We start from the raw sequence: 25,111 nt of genomic DNA, 5'->3' as shown, positions 1-25,111 counted from the left end.
GTTTTCATTCTCTCCAGAGGCGTGATATTTATGATCAAGCATTTTCATGCCTACTTCTCTTGCCCTAATTCTGGTCATTTGTAACAATGCTGGTGTTAAGTGACTACGAAACCCTAGTATTCTAAAGCAATCATATTTTCAGGCTCTGTGCCCTATGTCACATGGAATCATTTATTGCAGTACAATGGGAAATAAGGCCACTACAGTTAAGAGTATTTCTGTGGGGAGAAATGCTGCTCATTGCTGAATAGAGGCACAGCATACCCAGCTGATTATAGGTCGTAAACTCTGCCTTAATACGAGCATGGAGAGAAGATTTGAAGGGCATTGAGCTCTCATGCAAGCACCTGGTCACGTGGAAGAGTTAACTTCCCAGACCTGGCTGATAAGGGGCAGCTGAACTTGTCTTGGCAGCTGGGATGAGCTGGGTTATGAAAAATTAGCACAGCAAGCTGCTTACTCCCTTCTTCCCAAACCTCACAGCTCTGCTATCAGCCTCAGCATCTCTTCTTGCTCACCATCTGTCACAACCTCTGCATACAAATGACAGAGAGGTTCAATGGCATGCAGTTAAACTGAAACATACAAGAATTGTAGACTTGTTGGGTACTTGTAGCTTACTGAATTGTGTTTCAGCTTCAAAGCTTACCTTAGAGTTACCTTGTTTTTGCTAAAGTTGTAGAGGAAAAAAAAGGCCCAAGCCCCTTAATTTTGCAAATATAGTAAAAAGTGTTTAGATACACACTTTAATATATTTTCTGTGGCATTTTTGTAAAATACAGATATATAATTATAGATATAATGCATATGTAGCATTTACTATGTTGATAAAAAGCTAGTCATTTCACAATGACACATCAGTAAGTATTTACAATACGATTCAAACTTTAAGGAACAAATGTTTCAAACAATATTGTGTGGTTATATGATAGCAATCATTTGAGGAAAACTAAGAGACCAGTTCTAAAAAAATCCCAGGTGACAAAGTACATACTCTTGCCAGGAGCACCTCCATATACATGCATGCACAATCTATTTTTTCCCCTTGCAGGAACATGCATGACTTAGCTCTTCCACATTTCTACCCAGTCACAGCCTTTCAGATGACATGGATAATTATCTCGCTTATCCTTTTTCATGTACAGATTAATTGTACCATTCCTCCCATTTAACACTTTGTCCAACTGCAACAGTTCAAAGTTTTGGCTGGAACATGAATTACAATACACAACTGCCTTGTTAATTTAAACCAATAGAGCTATGACAATGTACATAATTGAAAAATTTCCCATCATCTACACATCTTAGAACCATTTCACAAATTATTACTGGGAGTTTTTTGAACAGTTTTTTTTTTTAGCTTTGCAAGTCTTTGCTGTCAGGTCTGCCTCAAAGAACACTGCAATGCCAAAACGAGCAGCAGACCCAAAGTACATGAATGCTCTTTGTTATCCTCACACATGAACACTACCTAGCCATTCGTCCTGAATGTATGGCACACAGTACATCAGACGTAAAGAACATCTTCATGTTCAATGTACTGCCAGCATTTCCTATGAGGCAAAGAATTGCTAGTAGCACAGTTTACAGAAGAAAAAAAATAGACACAGAAAGGCTGAGTGAATTGCCCAAGGTCACTTGGGAAGTTTACAACAGCAAATAAGCAAACCCACGTCTCTTTAATTGCAGCCTCACCCTCTTGTCTTTCCAGCTCTAATGAGAACATTCTAAGTGTCTTCTTTAACATAAACATATATATAACTAATAGAAATAAAGCCTTCTCTAGCCAGGAGCTTTAAGGCTTTTGTGGTCTCCTTCCTATTCCCAAATAATAGTAAGAGATAGAGAGAGGGCTGCTTCTGTATATATTATCTCTAATCCACTGAAGAAACATTAGCTACATTGAGTATTTCTTGAAGTGGTAATGGATAAACTCAGTTTTCCAGGGAAGACGTTGGAACTCTTGCAAAGTTTAACAATACACTTTCACTGAAAAATCTAACAGAGAAATATGTTAAGTCTGAGGGCCTTATTCTCCTTCAATGTCGATAAGGAAAGCATTTTCAATTACATTTGTACCCACTTTAAAATGCCTTTACATCACTGCACAGTATAGATGAGGTTTAGGGAAACATTGAACCCATCCTCCTAAGCATTAAAATCTCTTCCATACCCTCCTTGTTTCAGCTTCAACAGGCAGGCATCTGGAAGGCAGCTCTCGCAGCAGAACCGGCACACACCAGGGCAGTACAGGTGCAGATGAGGGCAGAAGTTTCCCTAGGACAAATATCTCCTTGTGTCCTTGTCACTCCAGAAAGGCTTGGTCAGGAGCAGGTTTTGATCTGTGTTCTTGCAAACACCAGTTAAAACCAGATATTGGAAGGAAATAAACTACTCAAATTCCCCGGCAAAGACTGTTTAAGAAACAGAGCGGTAGTAGCCTCATGACAGAAAGCAGCAAGAAAGGAAGACAGATGGCTCCCTGGAGGGAGGGAAATAGGCTGTAGGTGTCATGCGGTAGCATTCAAAGTAAACTATTAAAGGAATTTTGCCTATTGTAATCCTGGTCCCAATTTGACCATGTTACAGGGAGGCAACTATGACAAAGTTCTGCTTCCAGCAATATTTGTGGGCAAACTGGGTTGTTTGTCTAATAGCTACAGGCAATTTATTTATGAGACACTGAGGATGGAAGACTTTTTGCTCTTATTAAAAAAAAAAATCACAAAACACACAAAAGGGTAAAACCAATAATGGAATTTCTCATTCTGCGCACTTTTTTTTTTTTCTAAATCAAACCTGCATTTGCCTTTAAAAAAAGTAAAAATACAAAAAGAAAGATACATTAGAATATCCTACTGTCCAGTAAATGTCTTATAGGCAATATTTATGGAGGAAAAAAATGCATCAAGCCCTTCCTTTGACAAAAATGTAGCACCCCAAGGTTCATTCTAAACCAAGGAACACCACGTCTTCTGCTGTTGTTTTAAATCACTCATATTGCCACAATTTGAATATGCATTATATGTCTCCAAATACCTAATCATAAATCTAGACTAATGCTGAAAAAAAATCCTAGTAAGAATGCCGTGCTGTTGATAAGCTAAAAACAGTGTATCATGAGAAGGCAAACTAATCTTTCCGTTTACTTTGTAAATAATCCATTAGCTAAACTTCTATTTTAGGCTGGATGCTTGATGCTTAACACTTGAAAGTCCAAATACCCTTCATATCCCTTATAACAGAGAAGAAGCTTGCAAAATGCCTTTGGTGCATCAGCTTACCACGGTATGAATGTTTTAAAGAAACTCACTAGTACTATACGAAATGTAAGTGGGCTTGTTTGTGTTGTTTAATACACTAAGTGTCATTTCGTTCTTTAAAGGGGTTAGAAAAGAGGAGGGGGAGAGGGGAGGAAGTCTTACTTAATTTGTTGCATATGTCCCAACGTGTTATACAACTAAGTGTATTATACCAGAAAACTAAAGCAGTCTGCGCCGCAACAAACTCCGTGTAACTCAAAATAGGAGAATAATCTGGCCGCAAACAAGTCAAAAATTCAGTGAAACTTCCTCTCATATTATATATACACACACTTTACAAGCTACATTGAGTGTCCTTTCATATTCCAGAAGAAATACATTGTAGACACCAAACATACTGTACTTTTACTTAAAGGCTTCATCAAACCATATGTGCAGACACTTGAGAAGACGAGAGTGTTAAGCTTCCTAGGGTCCTAGAGTCAAAGAAATTCTGCTGCCCCCCACTGCTAAGTAAGTGCACTCCTTCCACAGGGGGCAACATCTGCCGATCCGTCATGGTTCCACTTGGCGAGGACCCCAAGAAACTTCCTTGGGAAGAAACAATTTTCTCAGGACTGGCAGCCAGTTTAGGGGATGTGGAAAAGTTATATCCGTACAGCGCACATGGACTGTGCAGTCTAAACGTGTTGTAGGAGCCTTGGTGGGTTTGATTAGTGGTAAAGGCATTGCTGGATGGGGATGGCATGATGTACTGGAGCTGTGGAGACATCCCTGAAATCTGCATGGATAAGCCAGTTTGTGGGCAGCTGAATGCATCTCCATCATTGCCACTCATTGACATATTCACAGTTGTGCTACTCGACACACCGACATAGGAGGGAGTCCTTGGGGGAGCAAACGTCTCACTGGTTTGGTTTGTGAGCCTGTTGTAGGTTTCAGCCAAAGAAGTGCTGTATCTGTTCAGGGTCAAGCCTGAGCGGGCACAAGCTGTGTAGTCAGCTGGAGCAAGGCTACAGAGCTGGCTAGTGTTGGGACTGAGATGGAAGGCTGGAGATGAGCAAGGGGAACCCGGCAAAAGGTGAGGGTGGGTAGATGGCACTCCACTGCCAGATCCCTGGAGTAAAGTAGAGGAACCTGCATTTCCTGGAAGAGAATATGACAGTGTAAGAAACATGTTAGGAAAGGTTCATTTCTTAGATGACAGATCAAGACATTTGTCTTTTAAAATAACCCTTGACATGAAACACTTGGCACAAAATAATTCAAAAATATTGTTATGTACATGTGAAGGTGTGTGTGGATGGCACATGCATATTTTTAAAGAAATGACCTATACAAGAACTGAACACAACCTATGCTTCTGCGACCATCACTCCATACATCCAACCTTACAGCTCCTGTTCAAAAGGTTAACCACTCTTTGTTTGTCACTGGAAGAAAATTCTGGCAGCCAAGGTGTAGCCATTCAAGTACCACACCACAGGAAGCCTTCTTCAAAGTTATGAATTTTGTGTTGTCTCTGTTGTTGCTATGCTCTGGAGTGGGTTTCAGCCCTTGCTCTGTGTGACATATGCTTCTCTCTGTGCCCAACTGTCATGGCCAGAGCGCCAGCTAAGGAACCAGCTCCTCCTCTCAAATGATAGAGGCTCGCATAGATAAAACAACTTAGGAAAGGTGTAGGCTGAGAAGTGTGTACTGAGCTGTTTCATTTCTTGAATGTGAAGGTGGGTGTTTAGGTTCGCAGAAAACTGTGGGTGAACTGTTCATTTACTGGTATCAGAACTTTTATCCTCACAAATACCAGTGCTGAGTGTTCCTAAAAATGAACTGCTAACTACAGGTGAAGGCTTTTCTGAGGACTGAATTTTTCCAAGCTGCACAAAAAGCTTCTTCTTCTTAGAAATTATATCTCCTGGGAAAATGAGCTTAGAAAAATGGATTTAGGCCTTTCACTGCCTTCCAGGCCAAAATCACTTAGCAGGGAAGTCTCTCCTGTTTGTGAATCACATTAATAGTTAAACAGCTTGAAGACGCAGAGATACATACTGTCAGTAAGCTCACAAGTTTTCATGACAGGTGAGCTAGTAAAAAGAAAAATAAGTTATCAGTGAACTCTGACTCCAGCTTGTTGTTCTACTAACAGGTTACAGGCACAAAGAACTATGAGATGCCTCCAAATTCCACAGATCCTAGGATTTCCATTTCAACACCTCCACTGTCTGAGATGGGCAATTTTAAAAATCAGGACAGACTTCTAATGGGGGTTTTTCACCAAGTCTCTTTGCCTAAACTCTAAATCTCTATACACCAAGGCACATGAGGTTAAAGGTGTGCACGGATCCTAGTTCCCACTCTCCGAACATCAGCAATAACTTCAACAAGCTCCTTAACCTCAAGCAACAACAATTCCCCTACTCTCAAACAGTGCTGCTATGTACAAACAGGGCGATATAGCTGGTCTGTCTCCTAGACAGGTTAACTCCACAGTTAGTTACCTGCCAGTCTTATGAAGTCTGACAAAGGCTGGTGCTACCACCTCATTCTAGGTGTTTGTAAAAGGACCAGACCCCCAGCTCCACCCTCTTCTCAAAAGTTTGCCTACGTTTATCCTAAACATCTGTGACTTGGCAAAAAAACCTCCTTTTTAACTGCCCACATCAAACTCTTATGCTTAAGATTTTCAAAGGAGTGGGCTAAGGAGAAGTTAAGAAAAGTGACTTTTGTGTGTTTCTGTATTTTCTGAATTTTTGTTCTGAAGGTGCTTAATGACTCTGGAATATATTACCAAGAAAGCAGATAGGATGTTTTCAAATTTGATAGCAAGAAATGTTAAGACTTAAGAGCAAGACATCTGATTTAGTTGTGAAAAGTCTGAGAAGTTTTCTATACGCACAGTGATGCTCTGGAAAGAAAGGAACTTAGAAAAGAGTACAGAAAGTCCCCTCTCTCAGGGGGCCATTTAAATATCCTCACAGGCCATTTAAATATCCCCCTCTCACACAGCACCACTTTTATGGCAGGGAAAGTGAAAGCCAAGAGGTTATGGACTCGGGAGCAGGAGAAAGAACAGAGAGGAGATCCATTTTTTCAAGCTCTAGAATACGTATAAAGTTTGTAGATACTTTCACTGAACAGCTTACTGGTCTTTAAGAATCAAGAAAGCTTTCCAAGGAGGAAGCAAACTTAAGCTTGAAACTGTTTATTCAATACATAGATAACACCTCTTTTTTTTTTTGTTTTGTTTTTGTTTGTTTGTTTGTTTCTTAAATGCAATGCAATTCCTGCATTTGAGTTTAGATGTGTACAACAGAATTCACTAATAATAACTCTGCCTTGTGTAGCTAGCCAGACCATAACACTCATTAAAAGGTTATTCTGTCCTTAAATGTCATCTTCCTCCACATGTGATCTGATTTATCTTCATGACCTAACATTTTTGCTGCCACAGTCCTTAAGTTAGCACTTATTTTCTAACTTAGACTAATACTGATGAGAGGTGATGGCCTGCAGTTGGTTGGTCGCATTTTCTGCAGGTGAGACACTTACCTAGATTTTTGTAAGGAATGATGGGCATAAAGCTTTATCTTCATGCATTTTTGTTTTGAAAAACCACAAAGACTGTTACCTTGTTTGGGTATCCCAGGTATATCTTCAAATGTAAGTGTCCTTAGTGAAGGTCTCCAGAAGGCATAAGACTCTACCAAAGCTTCCAGTCCCATCCTATTTAGAACAAAAACATCACTGCATTATGATAGAAAGCTGTATTTTGTCACATTTATCTGAATACCTCAGAAACATGTAAAAACTATTAACATTTCAGGATTATTTTGAAGTTCATTTTGCTTTTTAGAAGAGTCTTACATGCTAACTCATGAGATTCTGTGATGTGTAGTCACTTGGCTGATAGCATGCAGAGTTCCTTTTTTCTACAAGCCCACTTTTCTTTTTCAGTTTTATTTTGGGGGATTATTTTTTTTTTTTGGGGGGGGGGGGAGCTGTTAAATGTTATGATGTTAAATAATTTCCTAGTATGATATTTCTATAAGAGCAACTGCTCTAATTGCCAGAAAGATGATCTCCTCTTTCTGACTAGAACAAAGGTGATCAGCTGACAGCTGTTATTGAAACTGGACTTCCAGACTTTGTTGGTGAGTTCGAAAATCGTACTCACAACATGAGCAAGGCATGGGTGTATAGCTCTTTTGCTACTAAAATGTAAAAATATAATATTGTGTTTCAGACATTATGTGCTGGGCAAAATGCCTTTAGAAACTGAAAATCTTCAATCATTTTCTTTCAACAATGTCATGACAAAACAGAAATATCTGGCTAAACAATTTTGGTAGATAATATTTAAAAGAGTCTCTATTTCCGGAAGGTAAAGGCTCATTTGCTTTCTGACAGAATTTTATAAATAATGCAGCTCAGAGGTATAATTTTGCTATTATTTTTGGCTGCTGAGCCCCAAAGGCCTGTTAAGTGTCAACATCAGGCACAAACCAAATACAAGTGCTTGCCTTTGAGCAGCAACAGTCTGTAAACTGGAATTATGCAAATAGACCAATTTGAAGCTACCAACATGTTCTTCTGATACTGCTTCTTCCACGTTGCATTTCCAGGAGGATCACAAACGTACTTCAGGAAATAGTTATAAAGTATTTATTAGCTGAACCTGGACTAAAAAGATAGCCTTCATTTTCTTCAGTAATGGTGAATTTTCATTTCTAGTTAAAGTAGAGATAAAAGCCACCTCCTGGAGGAGTGTAGCCAAGGTGATAATTTATACAAGATGCCTTCGAACAATTTCCACATTTTATCACCACCCTAATTTATGCTATCAAATGGCCAAGTTTATTTAACAAAACAGTTATGTTTTTTCCTGAAGTATTTAAAGAGAGAAATTCTGGTCCTTTCCTGAGTAAAAGTTTTTATAGGGTCAAACCTAAGGCCTAGCTGAAGAATGAAACTATTCTCAGCACATAAATTCTGTTGCACTTTGCAAATGTACAGGGAATGCTTTTAAAAGGTGAAGCTACTGATTTCTGTAAAATAGCCTTTGGGGCTCAAAGGGAATGACCTGAAAGGGAATATTTTTAATTAGACTGAATTATTGCATGCAGCAGTGCAGAATGAGATAGCCACAATAATTAAAGCTACTTGGAAAAGTTTGATGGAATTGTGAACAGCATTTTTCACACTTGTCGCAGACTAAAATGCCTAGGTAATAACAGCCAGAACAATGAAGATAACAAAATCTTAACATTTAATTTCAATGTCCAGCAACAGAGTGAATTAATAATCAGCTGAGTAAACTACTGTTTTCCTCAACAATTATAAATCTCAGCTGCATTCCCAAGCCTACTTATTTGGTGCCACAGATCCTACGGAAGAAAACAGCAATACTGAGATCAGTAAACAAATGTCTATTTGCAACAGACAAGAGTATGCAAGAGTTACTTCTGTAATGGGTGCATATATGACAGTAAAAGCTTTTGGACCTTATCTAAAGCCAATTCTGAAACATTTATACAATTATACACAAGCACTTTCTACAAAACTGGCTTCATAATCCATTTCTGTAAACTATAACTGTTTTCAATTCAAATATTATGTGGCTGTTTTTATTTTTGTTTGTTTGTTTATTTGTTTGTTTGTTTTAATTCCTGTACCAAACCGATTCCTAGCAGCCAAACCAAAAACCTCTCCGGATAGCCCCAGTAACTATAACTGGATTTGCACTGTTGCAGATGCAACACACTCACAGCACCTACATCGTATTCAGACAATACCAGGAGTAAATCCAGTTCAAGACTCCTTTCAGAATGATCCTTTCCAGTTTATTTTCAAGGGTATTTTCTCTTGTTTCATACAGCATCACACATGAAATTCTGACCTAACTTAGTCAGAAATTTCAGAGGAGTTAGGTTTGCATACTTCTTAGAAGACTCCTTCGCATTTATTAAGCCTCCTTAGCATTTATTTCATAGCTCTGCAATAAGCATGCATAGCATTGCCTATGGAAAGCTGTCAAATACGGCATGTTCAGCATATTTTTCTTGCTCGAGTACACACAGCTTGTTTTGCTTCTTTGGTCGCTGTATTTATCTGGAAGTTACTGTTCATTTATTTGCAGTATAGAATGCTACAAAAGAGGACAAAAGTCTATTTATGCCACTGCATGGGACATCCCTTCCAGGCTTCAGGACAGAGTAATGCCAGTTGGTTTTTGCTAGAAGACAAAAACCTTAGAAAGCAGCAAATACAAAGTGTAAACTGAAAAGACACTTGCAGTGCTCCTGTAAATTTTTATAACCCCACCCCACGTTCATCTTCTAAAAAATACTCTTTTTTTTTTTTTTTGCTGGCAAGTCTCAACCTTTAGTTAACTCAGGTGGAAGCATAAAACATTTTTTAATGCTGTAGCCTGTGCTAAAAGAAAAGCTCACTAAAGCAGCTAACAAAAGATACTCTCTGAACATTCCTCCCAGTACACAGTCTGCTCCCTTCTCTGGAAGGCGAAGTCATAAATACAGCAGCTGTAGACAGCAAACGCAAAGTGGTCACTGGAACTGATGTATACTATGCACCACAATTAAATGCTTCTTTTTTTAGCTGAAATGGTTTAACATGCAATTCATAACAGGCTTAAGTATTTTGCATTGAACAGTCTTTGGATAAGATACCGCATCTGTACTGGCAGCAGGGACCAGACCCAAGTCTCCACTTCGCACTACTCAGATTCCCTATTGCTATTTTGAAAGAATCGTGGATCAAGAAAGAACAAGCAATTAATCAGTCCAACTGCAACAGAAGAGGTGGAAACCAGGCCCATTTCAAGGTCATCTATTGCCTACTAGGAAAAGCATTCACTTAGGAAGTGGCTTTAAAACTCTTTAAGTGAAAAAGACATTTGAACACAGGTCTCCCACCTACACAAATGTAATAACCATAAGGTTACTGCACGAGCAGAATTAGTTTCTCCTCCTTTAAGAGAAAACAATGAGCCACTCATCCATACTAAATGCCACTAAATTCAGGGGAGTCTGAGCTTGTGGTTGGATAGTGGTATCTGCAATTTGTGTCTCCAGCCAGGAGGAAAAGAAGTCTTCAGGAGCAGCCACTCCTCTTGGCCAGCTGTGCTCCCTTCCAACCTTGCCTGCTGGCTTTTGAAAACTCCCATGCCCAGGTCAGTATCATTACCTACATGCCCACTGCGACGCCCAACACTGCCCCCAGCAAAATGGTGACACAGCCTCCTTGGCTGCCAGTTCTTCCCTGCTCCCCGTCCTGGAGCACACTCTGGTCATACTCTCGAAAATCTGAGTCCTCAGGATGCATTAATTCAATTTTCAGCCTTCACAGTATACTGCAGTTTCCAAAGGAAACTCGAGTACATGAGTCAAGCCACGTGCCAACCAGTTCTTGCTCTCCGAGGGTCAGAGGAGTAGGAACAGGAAGCCACCACTGAGAATGTTACTGGGAAGCCTAAGTGCTCCCTCAGGGAGTCTGAGTCCTCAGACTAATTTGTCTGTAAATACAGCTATTCCCCTCTGTATGAAGAATATCCGCTACTAGCCTTCACAAACTGATTCTGTCTGCAACAACAAGCCCATCTCCTTCCCAGCACCTACCTGTTGCGTCCTGAATCTCTAAACCCTTTGGCAAATGGATTCCTGTCAATCTTCAGGCGAGTTATCTGTGAAGATGATTAAAGAAATTAGTATCTACAAATTTATCTAAGAAATACAAAAAACGACTCTCCTGACAGAATGAAACTGTCAGTTGAATATTCTAGCTCCATTCATTTAAAGTAGAAATGTCTTACTATTTGCATGGTTTAAGAAAGCTCTCTTGAAACACTGCAAAATAAGGCCCAGTCTTCTGACCATTATTTTTGCAAATCCCCTGAGAAGCTAATAGGTATTTAATGCTACTAACTGGCAGGTTGGAATTCTTGAGCAAAATCTTCTGGAAAATGTCATTCTTCACCTAAGAGAGTACATGGCCTAATCACAATAAAATTTAAATTAAATTTTATTTCTGTATGGGCCAAGAAGGAAATGTGAAAAGAGTGAAAAGAGAGATTATCGCTAGGCTATTATCCTCTCTCTAAAAAAAAAAAGGAAAAAAAAAAAAACATAAAATACTTGTAATTCATTTAAATAAAAACAGTAGGCATGAAGTAATTGTATCTCATTATTTAGTTGGTTCTCTTGCCATTACTGACACGGTTCTCTCTGTAAAGATAAAAAGGCATTTATAATCTCCCAAAATATAGCTACAGTTGCATATATGGAATTAATAAAATGTCCAACACTAAATATGGTGTTACTCTGTATATGAATACTTCAACAAGTGGTGATAAGAGGCAAATGTTGAGTCTGTGTGGATAAATTTCAGTTAATAATATATGCTGAATCCAATTAATAAAAATTACAGCTACTTTCTTCAGACCTTAGCTTCTCTTTTAAGGTATTGGGGCACATTTTTCAGACAGAGTTTTGAAATTACTGGAGTCAGGCACAAAAGTGCTTTGCAAATTCTATCTGATCACTTATCTACATGTACAGGTACAAAAATACCTTTAAAAAACAAATTCCTCTTTTCCTTCTTCTTCAATGTTCCATTTATGATTAAGACATTATTAACTATGTTGTCAACTTAGACAGTGAGATCTTCATTACAAAAATTACTTTTTACAGGCAGCACCTAGTCCACATGGCCTGAAGTCTCAGCTATAGCCTCTGGGCGCTGCTGCAATACTACTAGTGAAAGCTACTTGTAATATTAAAGGGGTTTAGGCAATGCTGCCCAAACCATGGTGGTATATATATATATATATAATATATATATAATATGGTGGTATAACCAACATATATTGTTTTTTCCTGTCTCGCACTTCTCCGAAAAGCCTGCAAAATGCTAAGCAGAAAGCCCGAGTTACCTGTTGATTTTGGTATGCTGTGACAGTAGTGAATACTGTCTCTGGAAAGGAGAATGCTTTGACCCCTTCTCCTGAAGGGATAGGCTTGACTGGGGACAGATCATCTCCACAGTCTTTTCGGATGACATGGACACGAGGCTGGTATTTATGCATAGAGTGAAGGATAATCTGTGCAATCAAAAGAAAGGAAAAAGATAACATTTATTAGAACGGACACCCTGTTGTTCCAGGACTAATGGCTTTTTGAAACCACAGCTTATGGCATGTGTTTGCCACTCCACTTACTGGAAATCAAATGTTTGTTTTAACCTCTGAAGGTTGTTATTACAGTAGTCTGTGCATTTATGTTATTGCCAACCCTAAGCATTTAGAAATTATGACTCAGGAACCCTAAAATCATGGGACGGGCTCAAAAAAAAAAAAAAAAAAAGAAAAAAGGAGTGAAGTTCTGGTCCCACTGGAATTAGGAAAGTTTTGTCACCCTTTTTTTTTTTTTTCCACTTGAGCCTGGATTTGATCTAACACAATTAACAACAGCAGCATTTGCCTTTTGTTTTTGGAGACTTCAAGATATGCTTGAAGCATTTTTCTTCTTGATATCCAGAAGGCTGGAGAATGTATTTTGTTTTGAACGTGATCTGAGACTCTTATACTCTGAAACAGCAGATACTCGGAGTAAAACAACACCAAAAGACAAAAACTTAAAATGTTACTAAGCCTAGGTTTGTAATACATTTACAGACAATGAATATCAATACACAAATCCCTCCCAGCATAAAACACTCAATTCATAATAAAGGATAAACAAGAACAATATGAGCTCATAGTGTATAAAGCTAAACATAAAAATAATTCTTGGTATTGCTCCCAAATTTTAGAGGAAATTTAACATACGCAATTTTTCCTTTATTTTACTCTATGCCACTTCAGCTAACCACTACGAAAATAGAAGATTTCAAGGAAAAAAAAAAAAAAGAAAGAAAGAAAAAAAAAAAAAAGGAAGCTCAATTATTATTTTTGGAAGGCCTAAGAAATTAGTAACTTGATAAATAAATAGCCCTATGGCTATTGGCCTGTGGAACCCCTAATCAAAATTCAGGGGAAGGTTTTTAATTTCCTGCTCCTTGAGTAGCCTCAAAATGTGTATGTGCTCAGGCACTTGACAGAGCCCTTATGCCTGAATGCCAGATACCATGGAAGTTCATTCATCCAAATGACACAGAAGACATTACATTCATTTGGCTAAACTAGCATTTGGCTAGTTTATTACACTTGGTCCTGGCCAGATGACATGACCCCATTTTGGATAAGCCAAGTTTCTGGATAATCAGGGTTTTTATTAGCCTGTAAGTAAGGTTTTGACAATGACATCACAGGCTCCAATTAATTTGCTCAGGGAGTGCCCTATGGATGTTCTCATTTGAGGCCTTTTCCCAGTTTTCAGAATCTTGCATAAGCAATATTTTTATCATACAAATGTGTATTCTCCTTTATAACAATCCTTTCAGTCCTCTGTTGGCAAAGATCTACAAAATGAAAATGTAGAGAGGACAGCACATTCCTGACCCTGTTTTCCTGTGAACACCCAGTGATACTAGGGGAGATACTGATGCAACAGGAAAAAAAAAAATCATCAAGGAGAGCCCTGATCCCCTGTTCAAGCCCATCGTTATTCTGTGCCTTGTCATCTGCCTGTGTACAACTGAGCACACCACACTCTGCTCCCATTCTGCTTACTGTAACCCATCAGCTTTGTGGTGCATATGCCTGCTTGCTCACACGGCAGACTTGCCCATGTATTCAATGATAACCTAGGCAGCTGTGAACAACCTTGTTCACGTATCAGAACAAGTGAAGTCCCAGCAGCACAGAAAAAACACTTCCCACTCCTCATCTGGGTTGGTATTGTGGCTAAACTGATCTTTGTCATCTCGTAAAAGCAACCTGGCTTGGCTCTGTGCTGTACTGAAATTTCCTGTGCTGATATACTAGCACATTAATGATCCATAGCAGCAAAAAAAAAAAAAATTGTTCTTCGTTTTGTACCGTGCCTTGTATGATGAGAATCTTTGTTAATTATCAGGATTTTCAACTCTAAATAAATTATACCTAATTGTCAAGTCCTATTGAATTAGAGAGCAACACCATGTAGAAGGGGAGTAAAAGGAGAAGCAGATGCGACGCCCGCTCTGAAAGCTTGGAGCAGCGCTGGGGCCTCGGGCAGGGCAGGGAGGGGAGCAGCTTGCCGGATCTGCGCTGTGAGCGTCCCTCCACCACCCTGCCCAGCTGCGCGGAAAGACCCCAGGCACAGTTTCATCCCTCCTGGGACAAGCTCAAGGACAGCAGGGGAGCCCTGCTCACAGCAAAGTCCCAGACTCTTCCCCAAGTTGCTCCGGAGGCGGCACAGCCACATTTTGCCCCCGTGCTGGGTTAGACAGTTTTCCTGAGTGAGCTGTCTTCAGACGTGCCCTAATATTTTCCTAGCAAAATCGTCAACCTCAGACGTTAGCTTCACTACCGTAAGGTTACAAAACAGCCACCCTTTCTCTCATGTATCAAGGCACCGTACCCGAGCCCTCCACCATGTGAGGACAAATAGCACAGTGGTTCTGATGAGAGCTGAGAGGGATGGCGCCTACCAGCACTGCACCATCACTTCCCAGGGGAATACATCTCTCTAAATGTAAAGTCCTCACTGTTGTGACACTGTCACCACGGCAGCTCCCAAGACGTGATCTACCTGGGCAGGGAGGATGAGGAAACAGCCCTGCAGCATGAAGGCAGAAGCAGGCTGGGGCGAGACGGAGGCAGCGTGGCCACCACACCTACAAATGCACAAAGCTCTTTCTGGCCAGAATTACCTCTGAAATGGGTGTTTTGAAAGGTGCTGCCATGATGAGACCTTAGGTACTGCCATGATACTGTCAGCGCCAGCACCGGTGAGCCCAGTTCTCCTCTGGCATGGTGGCATTGTCCTCACCTCACTGCTGTTGCCTCCAAAAATCTTTGTGTATCAAGCAAAGCCCACACAGTCAGGCTTTCTGCAGTCAGAGAAATGTGTGGAGCCAAGGAACATGAATTCTCTTTTCACAAAGACAGAAACTGCAAGTGCAAATGCTGATGTTTTCCAGCTTTTCATTGTGACAAGAAGATGTTACTACCCACTGACTGTAAGCAGAGCTTACTGCTTGACGCCAAGTCTGGGCAGAGCAAGAGCCCGCCTCTGCCTCCAGCCTCACCCCACTTTCAAATTGGGGAAGGAAAAAAAAATAACAAACTACCATGGAACAATTAACATACTAACGGCCTCATTTTCACTAAGAGTTAGATTTCTTCTTCATCAAATACATACTTAATTGAAAAGCACAGAGAACAGCATCAAAAATACTGACTTTTGCCCTCTGTCGAAATGCAGATATAAAACTGCATCAAAATAGAAAAACCGAAAAACCAACCAACTCTAACCAGAGTGAGAGAGAGACTGATTTTACAATGTAACAATTATTCCAAAGACTGGAGGTGAGCGGCATTGACACATGAGACAAAGAGCACCCAAACCACACACTTCTCAGTGTCAATTGCAAAACACAGATTCACTTTTCTGTACCATAACTCAGATGTATGACAAAAAAATGCCACAGTAAAGGCTCTACTGGTGTCATCGAGCCTTAATATTTATCTGGGCACACAATCTTTCCAAAGCAGAGAACTTATTCTATGACTCCCTTCTGAGATCAAAAATACAGAAGGAAAACATATCCTTACAAATGTTGCTTGATCTCCTCAGCCTGCACGGGAACTCAAGTATCAGAGAGTGTCCTACGTGCAGATGTACTTCAAAACCCCTCCACGGAACAGCACTATAAAATTACGTCGTCACCGACTCCCACCCAAAACACTGATGAAAATAGCAGCAGGCAGCAAGAAGTCCAGAAGCATTTGAGCAGCAAAACAAGTTGTCTCAGAGATGGCCGATCCCTTGAACAAGAAGCTAATCCCGGGCCGGCTCTGCCATTTACCACAGGGCCAGCGCAACGCAAGAGGAGCTGGCTGCTGTTAGTTACAACCGCAGTATAAATACTACACAGAAATACTACCTTAGCGTCTGTTTGCAAATAGAGTCCCCGTTCCCGTGAACGTGAGTCACTTCTGTCAGCAGCTCTGAGAGTTAATACTCTGGTAAAAGGGCTCTGGGTTGATCTCATGCGAACTCCCTACCTCAATGGAAATTTGCGTCCGCAAGATCAAAACTGAGCCCTACTATTTTAACACAAACTCTCTGCAATAACTGACACCTCTGAGGAGGATGGAAAGAACAAAGGAATGATTTCAACAAGAAATAAAGCCCCGGAACCAGGCAGCACAGAAAGTGTACCCAAAGAACAGCTAAACCCCGGTGCTGTTTGAATCACTGGAAGAAGGAAGGCAGAGTGCAGAGACCCCACAGAGGATTCTCTGAGCCATTCTGCCTAAGCAGAGGATGAAAACGAGGATGAAAAAATGCTTTCTAATAGCCTAAAATACATCCCTTCTCCCACTACAGGGGTGGGAGAGTCAGAACACTTGATGTAAAAACAAATATTCCAGGGACAGTATGACCTTGACCTCTGGCTCTTCTAATCCACCATCCCTCCCCTGGTACCCTCTTGAGAAAAATGGTTCCTTCCTGCTTATGAGAAACAATTGTTTTTTATATTCATCACAAAATATGATTATTCGTTTTCCATTATTGCTGGAGGCATTCAGAGGCTACATAGCTTTTTCAATACAGCATTCCACACTACCATAGCTTTAAAAGAAAAAATGTACCCATTGGAAAAGACACTTTTCTGCTTTCTGCTTTTGCCTTTTCTGGTAATTATGAATGACATGTTTGCAATTTCCCAGATTTGAGAAATATGAAATTATTTTACAGTCATCCTTCTTTTGTCCTTTTATTTTAATACTTAAATTTCCATTTTGGGGAGGAGGGGCTCTGCCGTAGCTCTGAATCAGTTCAATGTGTCTCAAATCGCTGTACTAGAGCTTTTCTTCACGTGTTTCCAAATCAAAACACTTAACTAAAGACCAGAAAATTTATATCCCCCCATGTTATGAATAATGGTGTGCTGCGTACACTACACAGGTTTTGGTTCTGAATAAAAACAAAGCTAAGAACTGGGATGGAAAAACGCAGTAACGCAATTCTCTACATATCAGAGATTTTATCACAAAGCAGTTTGTGACTGCAAGTGCACGGGTGAACCACTGCATCCACACATTGCCCCTCACAAACCACCAAGTACAGAAAGTAACCAGTCTGCTCTCCATCAGAGAAGTGATGTTCTACCCATTCGCATCTGCTTCACTTTGTAAACCGTTACATTATACTCTGGACTCCGATAAAGCAGCTCCCATTCAAAAAGAGTCTCAAATACGCAGATACTGAGGAAACTAAGGGGGCTACCTGTGCTAGTACTCAGTCAAACAAACAATGACAAATGTGACCCCATAAATGTAATTCTGGAAATAAACAACCTACCACGTCTCTTTTACAAACCTAAACAAAAGCACTACTCACTCAAAAGATGTAAATACCCACATGAGCTTTTTAAGGAAGAGCATAGCAAAATTATGAATAGCATTATAAGAAAGGGAGATTTTTCATCCTTACGATGCATTTGCTTGCTCAGTCCAGCCCATCTCTTGTATTCCTGCATCTGTACTATTAAAGTTTTAACTCCTGCGCAATTTGACCACAGTCTCAAGTTAATCTCCTTTGCAAACGCAAATAGGGAAAAAAAGAGTCATACTTATACTTGGAATACGTGTTCAGAAAATACCTGGCTTAATGTCACAGAGCTACAACTATTTTGAAAGATGCGTGTAGTATCTTTGCACTTTGTGCCAGGTACGTTTTCTTTCAATCCTGTCCATGAAGGAGAAAGTATCCCGCTTAATAAACTGGGCTATGCTAAGGACAATGGAATCCACATCCTGTCTCAAAACTTGCCTCTTACATCTTAAAACTCTACCATTTGGAATTCAATGTTCCTTTTGAAAGGAAGCCAACATTTGCCATTTATTACTGGATTTCTCAAAATTAAAGACTCCACTTGGGCTAAAAAACAATTCTCATTTTTTATTTTTTTTCCTAAGGTGTCAACTAAAACTATTTTAAGGATTGCTAGAAAGATACTGGCTTACATCTGTCATGTTTCAACAGTTTTGAAGAGAAAAGGAAATATTAACATAACACATTTTGTCACATTAGATAATGTCATAACTAAACAATTTAGAACTTGCAAACAGAACACTCATACTGCATACGTCTTCGCCAGTTTTTTCAGAAGTAATGAGCCTCAGCTGTGAAAGGGTCTTGCTTCATAAGGTATGCAATAAATCATTATCGGAGCGAACCCAGCTCCCATGTTGTTCGTTTTTGACTGCAATTATTAACACCTCATGGGATTTCACACAAATGTTTAGGTTAAACAAATAGTTAAGTGTATTTTTATTCACATGAAGCTATTACACACTATTAATATTTCTCCTAGCCACTTGTGAATTTAAATGTACTTTTTGATCAGAGCACAAGTTGCGAGTAACACGCTTGGTGGGAAAACATGAGAGCAATTCTGCCCCTTCATATTAGGCAATTTAGCCTTGTAAAGTCTTACTTTGCAGAAGGAGTTCTATTTTTGAGGGGGGAGTAAAACAGCAGGCTCTAATAAGTAGTTAATTGTCAGAGCAGAAAGTAAGCAGATTTTAGATCTGGACGGTAAAGTTCCAAAACAGCTTTCAAAAGTCAAGCCTATTTCTGGCACCCTGAAGCTGTATGTCAGAGTCTTTCAGAGCTGAGCAATGTGCCTACATATAATACTGTAGAAGACTGAGTACTCACATGCCCTTGATCGTCAAGCTCATTATTGGTGAGCTTCAGTTTGTCGAAGCTGATCACTTGTCTCATCCACGTTTCCCCAGAAGCGGGTGAATCGGGGTGAATATAAACACGAGGTGGTACCGGGGAGTCAGCATTACCAGCCACCATCCATTTGGAGCTATGATAAACATACCTGCAAGAAAAAAAACAAATGTCTGTAACCACAAAACCTGAAATAATTGATCAGACCTGTTAAGGGTTAACCTACTAGGGACCATATATATAGCAAGAACCCATCAGTTGACCAGCATGAAAGGACAGTAAATGTTACAATTTAAGTTTCAAAACACAGTCTTGGTTTGCACAAAGGTAGTTTGTGCATAAGTTTAAAACTCATGCTTTCATCCAACCTTAGTCTTCCTAAAATCAGTAACAGTATGTACATTAGACTCCATGCTACACTTCAAGCTGGTGTCGATTCATTGACTGCTACAGCTCCACTCTGAAAAAGCATCAGCAAACAGAGCAGAATTTGGTCCCTCATTTATCAAATCAAGTAGTAATTCCATATATGGAAGATTTAACATGTTAACTGTAATATAAGAGTCTATAAATAAAGCTACTGAAAGGAAAGAACATTATGATAGGGAAAAATAATGAAGCTGTGTCAAACTAAGTTCTAGCTATTTCTGCAAGACTATTATTTTTCCTGAATAGCATTGCAGAAAGGTTTAAAAATTAAAAAAAAAACACAGCTTATATTTCATTTGATAGGCCAATGCTGAAAAAATCATTTTCTTACAAAAGTAGTGCCTTCTTCAGTAGAAAACTTATTTTGAAGGCAGATACTTCACAGAGCAGTTTAAAAAGGACTAATTAAAAATGTCAAGGTATTTTTTTTCTGAGTACAGTAAAATTCCTGTAAATGAGCTGTATTTTCTAATAAAAACAGGAAAGAATATCAAATCATGTGTTTGTACAATTCAGTTCCTTAGCAAAAAAAAAAAGACAAACAACATAACAAGAAACTAAAACCAAGTGACCCAATACACGAATCCCTTCATACAATTCATATCAAGCTGGAAAACTAAGATCTAGAACAGTGGTAATACCCTTTCCCGAATCCTCTGCAGAGAGAAGTTCTCAACCCTAATCCACACAGTCAACCATTCTAACATTTTTCATTTATTTTATATTTGTTGTTTTATACTCAATACATGCTTTTCCTACAAAAATAAATAATGCCATAAAAATAAAATATTTTGAACCACACTTTAAGATTCCAAATATTTACAGTGGGATTCAAATTGGCTAGAAATCTAGATCTACATGCAATTTTCTTCATTTCTGTTTAGTTTTGCTGTCTGCTATGACAGCTAGTGACTAGGCTCAATATATGACTGCTATTGCATCTTTCAAACATAAAGATCAGCAAGGAAATCATTTTGCAAAGCCACATGAACAGTAGGAGTTAAAGTAAGTCAGCAATAAATTTATGTGGAGATTGCATATCAAACGATGAAAAGGGGAATCAAGTAAAACATGAACATCTAATAGGATGATTAAAGGTGTGGTACTAAAATATGATTATAGGAATTTAAGTTTGCCAATTACAAAAATGCTGCCCGTCATACAACTTTTGTTAAGTGACTTATCTGGGGACCATGCATCTTATTGGGCAGACAGTGCGGATCAGCATGAAAATATTTATTTTAAATAAAGTGCCTTTTAAACAACTTATGCTTGCTGTCACTGTTTTTAATATTAACATTTTTGTTCAATCTGGAATATTTACTTTGCTCTTCTTGTGAATTAAGAAACTGCTCAGACCTTCTAGGAATGATATGCTTAGATTGCTAAGTGAAAGTACACTTGCAACATGAAGAAAAACAACAGAGAAAAAAAAAAAAAGAAAAAAAAATCATTTCAGCTGCACTTCTCTGTTTAAAAAAAAATAAAAATAAATTTAGAAAAAGCCTTTTTCCCCCTATGGTACAATCAGAAAAGCCTTCCATAGGTATATGCACTGGACACGCTCAGCATTTTTACAGACACCTTGTTGCAAAATACAAAATCAAAAAGGTTCATAAGAAACTGCTTACATACCGCATGAGAAAAGGACAAAATTACAGTCAATGAGGTAAAGACATGCAAAAAAACACAGGGCAGTGTTTGTTTAGGAAATAAGGAAACATTCCTGAAGAACCAACCTTTTAGTCTTAGTCTGAAATATTCCTACTTCCACAATTAAATCTGCAGCGGTTTTCCGTAAATTATACTAAGTATAGGGTTGAAACAATCAAAACAGCAATGGGTAAGGACCCATTCCTGCCTCCACTGAATTACTTGGCAAGGCTGCTCCTGGCTACTACAAAGAACAGGATCACGTCTGTAAAGCATGAATACAAAACTTCTAGAACTCATAGGAATAACTACTGTGGGCCCAATGCTACTATCATTTCTACAGGAACAGTGGTTTCAACAAAGTGGAACTAGCTCACTAGAAATAAAACTACCCTTGAAATAGTAAGAGTTTAAGCACAAAATTCCTACTCTCAAATGTTGGAAGAACAGCTACTTTTGTTCCTCACATTATTCCTCAGACAATAATGCCACTGATTGTTTAAAAAACAGTAATTAGAAACATTACCCTTCGCGAATCTAAGCAACCAAGTATCTCAGTGATAAACAGCTATTGAAGCAAATGAAAGAATCAATTTGAAGGACGACCAAGAAAGCTTATGTGCACTACATTCTAATGTCATTAAATCAGATATTAATGATATAATGTTATTTGTTAATGTTAAAGTTATGTAACCCTAGAAGAAAAATGTTTAATTACATATTTATTTGTTAACAGGAACTAATTCCCACTGATGTGATGAGAAATAATGTATGATAATGTTTCTCTGACTGTACTAGAACTGCAGACAGCGAAAGCAGAAGACCTGGTGGTTGCCCACAGCACACATAAAACATAAGCCAAAGGTATAAAGAGCTTTGACACCACTGCAGTTATTTTTGCATACTTGGCACCTTGGCACAGTGGGTTTTTTTTTGTTGTTGTTGTTTGTTTGTTTGTTTTAATGTACCAGGATGAAAACAGGAATCAGAAGGAGGGTTAAACACTACCTTCTGCTAATTTACATGCTGTTAATATTTTCTTCCAATAGCTGAGATCCCTACAGCTTGCAAGATGTGTTTTTTGCCATAAAGCCACCGTACCTGTATCTTTTGTTGTCCACTGGCACAATATCCATAGCAATGTAATACTGCTGATGTGGGTCTAAACCTGAGATCTTCACCCTCATTGCGGGAAACATCCGCCTGAACATGGAAAGAGAGAGGTCATTTTTAATATGAAACAGACCTGGGAATGGTTGTTTAGGAAAAGTAACCAGTTCGTGGGATTTTTCTCGTTCTTCCTTTTAGCCTACAGAGTCCTTTTTGACGATTACAGTTACATAGCCATGAAATGGTCCATTCGATATGTCAAAACAGATTTTTAAAGTGCATTTACTTGAACAATGCTTCGTATGTTTTGGGATACGCTTTGGGAGTGCAACTATTACCACATCATTTCAGCTTTCTTGTTAGACAGTAAATCATTTTGTTTTGAGACTCTACTTCAGCAGTACACACTTTTAGAGCCCGTTAGAAATATTAACTAGAAATTTATTTCTGGAGATGTGCAAAACCCATCTCCGTCCAGGAACAGCAATGCTTACGGAAATGTAAATTGCCAGTTGCTTGAACTGACAGCGGCAAATGGTGTATCATTTGTATATCAGCAAATTACAAAGTTGAATCCATGGCGATACAATTATAACACTGCAAGGATGCAATTATAAAACCCAATGTGCCATGCTATAACCAAACAATATGGTCTTTATTGAGACGGACTTCCTGTCTGCAACTTACTAAAGGTGAAGTGCAAGAGTTACTCTGTCTTTGAAAGGTATAGTAAAACTTCTTTATTGAAAGCAGAAACGAACGTACAAGGTAATTTCTAAAAAATACGTTCACAATTTAGGTCCTTCTGTGGAGAAAATGGAATAATTAACCGATGCAGCGGTTTTAACATAAAAAATGCATTTCTTATTTCACCGTATGCTTGGCATGGCTTTTAATCGAGGAAGTGCATTCTCGATGCCAAAAAAGAAACATCATAACATTGAGCTGACTGCGAGCTAATGAAAGGTACTTTTCTGTGGTTTATAAACCTGAAAGCCATGCCGCTTTACCCACTATTTGTTGCTCCTCTAAAAAAAAATAATCAATTAAAAGTCGTTACTGGAAAGAAAAATCCTATCTCTTTTTATTCTTGAAAAAAATAACACAGGAGGGTAAACCTGAGTGTGGTTAACCAGTTTGCACTGTTATTTCAGTGCACCTGTAAGATAAAAAAGAAAATCCCTGACTGGACCCTGCTAAGACAAATGTTGCTTTGTGCTGTTTAAGACTGCGTTTCAATCATTAATAAAGCCTCTCTGAAAACGCAGAAGGTAGCATATGGATTCAATAAAATATGTTTTTGTAATTTCTAATAAGTTCAGATACTTTTATACTATCCAGGTTTTTGCCATCTGTATCCACTGGCAAAGGGGGAAAAGTTTCCCCTCAGAAGGACGCGGCGCTCGCAGGCTTCACCCTAACGAACAGGAAACCCCACACGGCCACATGCCCATCTGAAACTCTCGCCATCTCCCCGGCGTGTAAAGATTTTTCTCTTTTTTATTTTATTTTGGGGGGGGGGGGGGACATTTTCTCGCCCGTTTTCGTGCGGCGGCCGGCGCCCGCCGCCTCCAGCGGCCGTCGCGGGGCCGGGGAAGGCCGCGGGGTGCGGGGCCGTCCCCGCAGCGCCCCGGGGTGCCCGTTACCTTCCGGCCTTGGTGATGATCATCTCGGTGCCGATCTCGTGGAAGCGCTTCCAGAGCTCGGCTCCCTGCAGGTCCACCCGCGGCGCCTGCGGGGCGGGCAGCGGCGAGCCGGGCCTCGAGCCCTTCGGAGAACCGCCGGGCGAGGCTGCCGGGGACCCCGCCGGGAAGCCGTCCTCGCCTCCGCCGCCTGCGGAGAGAGGAGAGACGGGGAGGAAGCCCCAGGGCTTGGGGGAACGAGAGGCAGGGCCCGCCCGGCACCGACCCCCGGCCTTGTCCGCGGCCTTCCGCGCCGGGCTGCGCACCCACGGCGGGGCTGCGGGCGGTGGGCGCGTCCCGGGGCGCGGATCCCCATCGCGGAGCCGCGGGCACCGGCACGAGTGTGTCGCGAACGGACCCCCCCCCCCCGGGGGTGGCTCCGCCGCCTGGCGGCACCCGACGGCCTCCCGCGGGGGCCGGGGGTCGGGGCCGGGGGTGGTCACTCACCGGCGGGCCCGCGGGCGGCGCAGCCCAGCTCCATGTCCCCGCAGGTCCTGCCGCCGGCGGCGGGGGAGCTCTTGGCGCAGCAGCCGCTGCCCCCTTCGTCGTCCGCCGCCTCGTCCTCGCCGCCCAGCTTCCGCCGCTTGGGCTGCCGCTGCTGCTGCTGCTGCTGCTGCTGCTGCTGCTGCTGCTTCTCGGCGCCGATGAGAGCCTCCACGGAGAAGGCGTGAGCCTTCAGGCTCATGGTGGTGCCGGGCGAGGACCGCCGCTTGTCGGCCATGCCCGCCCCCCTACAGCCCGAGCATCCAGGCCCGCCGGCACCGGCACCGGCACCCGCGCCCGGCCGCCCTCCCGTCCTCCCGACCGCGCAGGCAAGGGGCTGGGGCTTTTCCTCGCCTTTCTTTTTAAATCCAAGTTATCAGCCAAGTTTTTTTTTTTTTTTTTCTCCTTTTTTTTTTTTTTTTTTTTTTTTAAAGAGGGGGGAAGAAAAAAACTCTATTCCTTTTTGCAGATGCGCTCTTTTTCTCCCCCTCCTCCTCCTCCTTCTCCTCCTCCTCCTCCTCCTCCTCCTCCACGTTCTGCCCCGTCTGATGGGCCGAACGGGACTGACATGGGTAACAAACGCTCTGCGGACACAAATTAGGGCTTGTAATTGAAATTTGTTGCCTTGATCTGTCAGCAC

At 40.6% G+C, this 25,111-nt stretch overlaps 1 protein-coding gene across 1 annotated transcript; it reads right to left on the bottom strand.

Moving 5' to 3' along the window:
- Positions 1 to 718: 718 nt before the first annotated feature.
- On the bottom strand, positions 719 to 24,985 carry TBX18 (T-box transcription factor 18). The gene is made up of 8 exons (XM_027454937.3): positions 24,436 to 24,985; positions 23,953 to 24,139; positions 22,298 to 22,399; positions 19,094 to 19,265; positions 12,211 to 12,378; positions 10,898 to 10,962; positions 6,892 to 6,986; positions 719 to 4,409 (listed from the first exon to the last, which is right to left on the bottom strand). The coding sequence occupies exons 1-8, from the start codon at positions 24,707 to 24,709 to the stop codon at positions 3,685 to 3,687; spliced, it is 1,788 nt and encodes a 595-aa protein (XP_027310738.1). The 5' UTR covers positions 24,710 to 24,985; the 3' UTR covers positions 719 to 3,684.
- Positions 24,986 to 25,111: the final 126 nt, after the last annotated feature.

This window comes from Anas platyrhynchos, chromosome 3 (genome assembly GCF_047663525.1).
Source record: "Anas platyrhynchos isolate ZD024472 breed Pekin duck chromosome 3, IASCAAS_PekinDuck_T2T, whole genome shotgun sequence".
NCBI classification, from domain to species: Eukaryota; Metazoa; Chordata; class Aves; order Anseriformes; family Anatidae; genus Anas; species Anas platyrhynchos.
This window is presented reverse-complemented; position numbering and strand designations above follow the sequence as displayed.